General features: G+C 31.6%; 1 protein-coding gene across 1 annotated transcript; it reads left to right on the forward strand.

Moving 5' to 3' along the window:
- The first annotated feature begins 823 nt into the window (after positions 1 to 823).
- LOC134686237 (RNA-binding protein spenito-like) lies at positions 824 to 7,013 on the forward strand. The gene is made up of 3 exons (XM_063545916.1): positions 824 to 3,087; positions 5,623 to 5,684; positions 6,375 to 7,013. Exons 1-2 carry the CDS (start codon positions 924 to 926, stop codon positions 5,640 to 5,642), a joined length of 2,184 nt encoding a protein of 727 aa, XP_063401986.1. The 5' UTR covers positions 824 to 923; the 3' UTR covers positions 5,643 to 5,684; positions 6,375 to 7,013.
- Positions 7,014 to 7,773: the final 760 nt, after the last annotated feature.

A 7,773-nucleotide genomic window follows, 5' to 3' on the forward strand; every position in this document is an offset into this window, starting at 1 on the left:
TTTGAACAATGTATTATAAGGTTTTTACCAGTTCATTGTCACATTATACTTGAATTGTTTTTTTTTCTTTTCTGGGCAGTAAGAGTTCAAGTTTCCTTCGTTCCATATATACAATGAAGGCAACTGACTCTCCTCATAAACAAAATTGTATCTGTATTTTTATCTGTATTTTATTTTCATTTTCATGTTGTTCTGCTAAATCAATCATCCTTAATCAGAACCAGATAGTTGTAAGTGTGAGTGTATGCAAGTGGGAGAGAAAGGCTTTTATTTTTACTTTATGTGATTACATATGCTTGTTATGAGCCCTATGATTAGGAAATAAAATATCTTATCTTAAAATAATGTTATGCAAAATAGTACATCAAATCGTAGCTATACCATAGTTATACTTTTAGACACATTTCAACCAAAAAAGATACATATAAATAATATTTTTTCCATATCCCATAACTTAGTGGACCTTATTGCCAATGCAGTCGCTCTCGCCACAGTCGATACTTTGTGAGAACAGCTCACACCAGCTGTTCTACACAAATTCATCTAACTTATTATTATAAGTGTTGAATAAGTTGATAGAGTGCAAGATGGGTATGGGTACGGATAATAGTCGTGGTTTTCTACAAACCACCATCCACGCCCCCGGAAGTACTAATTACAACCACACTATAACATTTTCAAGCGCAAAATAGATCACAAAATAGATGCAAACATACTACAAAATAATAATGATTCAAAGGTGTTAGCGATATAAAATATAAATAGTCGTACCTGTCTCTAGTAAATGCGTCAGCAAAACCAATTATATTATGACAGGTAATTATATTTCGACTTACGCGCAGTAATCCGTTGAGAGAAATATGTCTACATCAATCGCGTCCTGAAATAGAAGATTTTGTCGAAGAAGCAAATAATACTGCAAAATGAAGCGTTCACCTATCAGAGACCATTCCCCTATAAGTAAAAGGTCCAGGTCATCATATCGCATGTCAGATCATGATATGGGCAGAGGCATGTCACCAGATATGTACGACCGAAGAGACCCTCGCAGAGACATGGTAATCAAAAAATCTTACCGTAACATAGATCATGAAATGGACCGTCCTCGTGCTAAATACAGAGATGACCGAATAGACTATTCTCCACCTTCTAGACCTGATACTAGACACCAACCAGACTTTAGATCTATTTGTATAAGTAATATCTCTGGGAAAATCCCTGTTCCCGTCTTGAAAGAGACCCTCTATCACGAGTTCAAAAAATTTGGAGAATTCAATGTTAATGTTACATATAGTGGGGATATTAGAGTTGCTTATATAAACTTCAGGTACCCAGAAGATGCACGTGAATCTAAACATTTGAAATCCAAACTTGTTCTCTTTGATCGTCCTGTAAGAATAGAAGCTGTGTATCAAAAGAAACGAAGCCATAGCCCCGGAAATGATAATTTTCATTTTGAGCGCCATGACAATTATGGTAGCAGTAATACTAATTATAGAGGAAGGGGATCCTTTAGAGGATATCCTAGCAGTAGAAGACCATCTGGCCGTGGATTTTACCAAGGACCTCCTCGCAATATGCCTCCTAGGGAAAACCCAGATTTTAATCCAGGAGACTCATATAATGCTCCTAAACGAAATGACAAATTCCCATATCATCTAGATCATATCCAGCCAGAGGATGATGAAAATGCAACAAGGACATTATTTGTAGGCAATCTTGATTACAATATTTCTGAACAAGAATTAAAAACTGTGTTTGGGAGATATGGTACCATTGAAGATACAGATATAAAACGACCTCAAAGAGGTACTGGAAATGCTTATGCTTTTATGAAGTTCATAAATTTAGACTGTGCTCACAAAGCCAAAGTGGAACAATCTGGACAGTATATTGGCAGGTTTCAGTGTAAGATTGGTTATGGTAAAGTGACTGCAACAACTTGCCTATGGGTTGGTGGTCTTGGTTCATGGATTACACATGAGACACTTGAACAAGAATTTGATCGATTTGGAATGATAAATAGAATAGAATGGCCAAGAGGTAAAGACTATGCTTATGTTTTATATGATAATCTCGATGCTGCTCAAGCAGCTTGTCAAGAAATGCGTGGTGCTCCAATGGGAGGAAATGAGAATAAAAAACGTCTTAGGGTTGATTTTGCAGATCCAAATCATATCATGATACCTGAAAATTTAGACAGCTCTCATCGTGATGGTAATTCCTTGTATGATGAATCGAGACGTGAAGGTAAAGAAAGTAAAACAAGGGAAGAATGGCGTGAAAATGAAAATAGAAATCCTGACATTGAACTTAGACATAGTGGTAGTTGGGAAGAAGGTAGAAAAAGACCTTTATCTCCAGACGAGTACAGGAGGAGGAAAATATCTACTTCACCTGATCAAAGATTTAGTAAGGGTCCTGAATCTAGAGGTAGATCAAGAGAGAAAAAAACACTTTTTTCACAAGAAAGAGAACTTGGTGAAATTGATCCCCATGACGATTCAAGGAAAGAAAGAAAGACCTCAGTTGACAGTTCAGACATGGGTATAGAAAATGTAACTTCAATACCAGATCTTGCAAAGTGTTTACCTGTTGCTTGGAATGGTGCAGTCATTTTGAAAAATAGTGCTTTCCCTGCAAGAATGCATGTTGTAAGTGGAAATGTAACCATTGTTGATACCCTAATGAGAGATCCTAATTCAACAGAAACACCTGTGTTAAAGGTCAAACAAAGATTAAGGCTTGACCAGCCTAAATTAGAAGACGTTGGAAAACGTGTATCCAGTGCTGGAAAATTAGGACATTGTATTTTGCTAGCTATGACAAGTACACTTCAAAACTACGAAGACCCGAGTGTTCAACAAAGACCATTAAAAAATTTAGTTAGTTACTTAAAACAGAAAGAGGCAGCAGGAGTTATCTCCCTCCCTTCATATGAGTCAAAGGACAAAGATGATGTTGGTGTTCTATACGCATTTCCTCCATGTGAATTTGGCTACAAGTTTTTAACCAGCAAAGCGACGCATCTTCCAAGTGAATTAGTACCAGATGATTATATGGTCATTGTTGTTGTTACTGGCGCAGGTTAATTTAAATATAATTTTTTTTACATAATTTATGATTTATTAAGAATTTACATTTATAGATGTTTATAAAAAAAAAAGTTAAATCGATCTGAATTCTAATTTTGACCTAATTTTAATCTTCAGTCAATTTATTGCTTATTTTATCACTTATTTGTACCATATTTATTTTCGAAACTTTGGACTGGGATGAATGACACTTTTTCAATTCAGGAAAATTAAATACATTTTTGTACATGCTTGCTAGATAAATGTATAACATGTAACAATGCCTTTTATTTTTCCTTCATTGTAGAATTTGTTATCATTATTCATTTATAATTGAAATGGAATTAATAAGGTCAGATTTTCTTTTACATTCATCATGTTCATTCAGGTTTTTTAAAAGCATTCACATAACACTTTTAATGATGTTTATTTAAAGACAAACATTTGTTGATAAATCCACATAAGAAACATAATGAATTTCAGCATTTTCAGGCACAGAATATCATGAATATTGATTTAAATTATTTGATAAGCTCCATTTGAAAAAGTATTTTTTTAATACAATAAATTTTATACATTTATATTTATTTTTATTTTAAAACAACTTTTTGCTTTTTACATGTCTGAATTTGCATAACAGTCTGGAAACATGAAAAGTTTTATTAATAAGTAGGGTTACATTAGGGATGAAAATTGTGCAAAACATATATTTTTTACCTTATAGATTAAGGGTTTAAAAAAGTTAGTGAGTGCTTTATAAATGCTTATGTTTTTCTTTTGTTCTGCTAGATGATTTTTTTTTGTTCATTTCATAATTTAAGGACCCTGTTAAGTAAAAATAAGTTGCATACTTTGTCATTTCCTGGTATTCAATTATTTTTAGTGATGCATGGTGTAGTTGTTGTACATTGTAAATTATTTTGTGCTAACAAAGGTGATATTCCATTTGCCATTTGTAAGTCGAGACAATTTATATTTTTAAACAAGTTTTTTGCACTAAAAATAAAGTTTATCAATATGCTGCTCATATTAGTAATCCAAACTTATTAAGGGTGTAGTCGGGTGAAATTTAAAAAAATAATTCAGAATTTAGAATTGATACAAGTCTGAAGAACATTAGTTAAGGAACAAAATAGCTAAATATATCTTTAGTTGTGTTGTCTCTTTGACACATTCCCCATTTCTATTCTTAATTTTATACAAGACAAAAAGTTTTTTAAGATATTTAATTATACCTTTAGCATATGCATTAGTGTCAGATATTGTGAAAAAAGAAATCTAGATTCTGGTAAAATTTTTTGTAATGACCTTTTGAGCTTTTGATCATAAAAAAGAAGAAGTGATATGATTGCCAATGAGACAACTCTTCACAAGAGACCAAAATGACACAGAAAATTAACAACTACAGGACACCTTACAGCCTGCCTTCAACAATGAGCAAAGCCTATACCGCATAGTCGGCTATTACAGGCCCCGAAATGACAATGTAAAACAATTCAAACGAGAAAACTAACTGCCCTATTTATGTTAACATGAACAAAAAACAAATATATGTAACACATAATCAAACGACAAGCACTAAATTACAGGCTAATATTCTATGAAAAGTAAAGTGGATAGTGTAGGTAAAAAAACCAAGGAGTCTGAATAACAAAAATTCTCAAACCTAACCCGGCTACATCCTTGAGATTTGGATTTTTGAGTATTCAAACCAAAACATTTCATTTGAATCAGTGAGTTGCAGTATAAACATGATTAAGAGAATAACTATACATTGTCAGAATATGCATTTTGTTGTTGTTCTCAACTTAAAAAAAAAAGAAATGGCAATTGGCTATAGGTTGTTCAAGCTGTTAATTTTACCTGTTTTTAAATATTGCCTTAATAAGTTAAATGTATTGAGACCATGTATAGTTATTCTTATTATAGAATTTATATTTGTAAAGTAAAGCATATATACATGTATTCATTCATTCAGAAAACAAAAGATGTATGCAAACATGTCATGTACCTTTGAGTTTGAGTTTTGATTTTGCAACTGATATGACTTAAGTACATTGTAAAATTTATACATGTGCCTATTCATTAAGTTTGTCCATCATTCTCATGTGATACACTTTGAAAATGACTGTGCTCATGGTGATTTCTGAGCAAATTCAGTTATTGCAACTTTTTATTGATGATGGAAATTTTTCCCTGAGATTATAGAATTATAATTAAAAGTCAATTGATTAATAATATCAATGCAAAAGTTGAAAACACGTTCTTTAATTAAAAGTCTATACATTTTCATAAGTGGCGAAATGCATCTCAAATTTGTTAAAAAGCTCATGAGATATATGCACAGTCACTTTTAAAATGTAAATTTCAAACTTGTCAATTAAAATAGCAATCTTTTGAGTTACATATTTTTATAAACACTGTCTCCTAAGTTTGTGACATGTAAGCAGAATGTTTTTGTTATTGTTGAGATTTGATTTGTACATAAACAAATGAATTGTTTTAAAACCAAATGTTTTTAATCTTGCAAATAGTATATTTTATTCAGGAAGTCTGGCTGACGTATAGCACAGTTGGGTGACTTTAACAGCAAGAAAATTCAAGTGAAAGGTTTGTTCATATAGGCAAACATTTTGTACTTTTAAAAGAAATTAAATGTATTTAATAGATTTACACAGCAGAAAGGATCATTGCAAACAGATTTATTCACTTGCTGTTCTTCAACTGTAAAGTTTTGTCAATACATGTATCTACAATACAAATAAACATTGTGTTAAAGCTATTCCAAAATGTAAATCAAAAGATGTGTTATGATTGACTATGAGACAACTATCCACCAAGACCAAATTATGTAGAAATAACCTACCGTTACATTTAATCATTACAGTCTCAACAATGAGTAGAACCAATACTACATAGCGAGCTTTAAATGAGAAATGTACAAGAACACAAGAGCTTGCATTGTATCTTAAAACCACAATATAACAAAAACAAAACAAAACACTAAAAATAAGTTAAACACAAAATATGCAAAAATTTATAGAATGCATAGTAAGAAATCTGATAATGTTTTGTTATAAATGATAATCACAGTAAAACCTTTATTTGTCAGACTTTATGCTTAAATTCAAGAGTAGTAAAAGGGATGAGACATTTCAGTGGGTGCATTCTGTAATAATTAGTCTATCTAGTCAGAGAGAGTCTGATTGACTTTTATTGATGATAAATTATGAACGATTTGTGTCTGGCAGAGCAAAAAATATCCATGTATTCTAATTGAATTTTATCTTCTTTTTTCAGCTTCTCAAGAGGAAACAATCCCTGGCATTTTAGTATTCTGTGACCAAATTTGACAGTTTTGTGTATGTTATTGTGTTGTATGATGGAGCATTTTAGAGTAGCGACTAAAGGAGTAAAAAAATGTGTAAATGTATTGACTGCTTCTGTTGATCCTGTTACCAACAAATAGGAACTGAACTGATGAAGAAATTATGAAATTTGATGTGGAATTGTGCATATACCGTAAATTATCTGCAAGATTCATCATAAACATTAATCATGTTTGATCGTCGTTAGTATTGATTTGTGAACTGTGTCTATGTCAGAAATTTGACACCTTTATTTTCAATGAAAACAAAGATATCAGAAAGACTTGGAATATATTCAAGTGTTTTTCAGAATAAGCATTTATGAAATGTGCATTGTGGTCTATACATGCTATATATTATTCTTGCTTTGTGTTTCATTATATAATTAATATGTGTACTTCACAAGTGTTCGATGTTCCAGTGGAATTTATCATATAGTATTGCAGCTTTTGTGGTGACATTTCTGTCTAGTGTTCGTCATTTTAAATTTTAATTGCTTGTATGATTGTTTAGTGTGACCTAGAGGCATATCCTTTAGGTAGTTATCTACGATAAAAATATACTTAATCAATTCTATGAATTTCATTAATTTGTGCATTGTGGAAATCCTGTGATTTTAGAGATGTGTGTATGAAAAAAAAAAAAAGTCAATATTTCTCAATTTTCACTGAAGAAATGTGGGAATGAAGGAAGAATGTTTCTACATGATTCTAAAGTGAAACTGTGTTTTACTTTATGCTGTTAATATATGTTAACAGACAAAAAATATATCCCATGTTATTGTGTAGTGATTGCATCTGAATTGGCTGTATATTTAGTAGTGTGAAAAAATATACAGTAGAAAAGATGTGAATTCAGTGCAGGAAAAATTCATTGTTCCATATATATTTGGCTATTTCGTCAACAAAAATAAATTTTGAAAATATTTTTTTATTCGAAATGGATGTGGTGACGAAAGTTCATGTAAATTTGTGTAAATGCCCTGTTCAGAGAAGAGAGGATTTCTTGGAGATGATCCCATCGATCTTGAATAATTAGATTCTGTCATATGGCATGTATGGAATTTGGTTAAACTTGTCCAGTGTTTAAAATGAATTTAATTCAGTTATAAAAAAAAGATGAATACATGCACATGTATAAGAAGTGAGACTACATTTGGAGAGAAAGAAATCTTAGTTGCCATCACATACTTATTATTCTATTACTTTACTATTTGGTCATTTCAAATGCATGCTTTGTGGCTTAAGAAAGGAATGCTATGAAGTTCACAGTACTTGAGTACTTAGTACAATGTACTATGATTGTGATTAGGATGAAAATGTGTACTCTCA

This window comes from Mytilus trossulus, chromosome 1, assembly GCF_036588685.1.
Source record: "Mytilus trossulus isolate FHL-02 chromosome 1, PNRI_Mtr1.1.1.hap1, whole genome shotgun sequence".
In the NCBI taxonomy this organism is placed as follows: Eukaryota; Metazoa; Mollusca; class Bivalvia; order Mytilida; family Mytilidae; genus Mytilus; species Mytilus trossulus.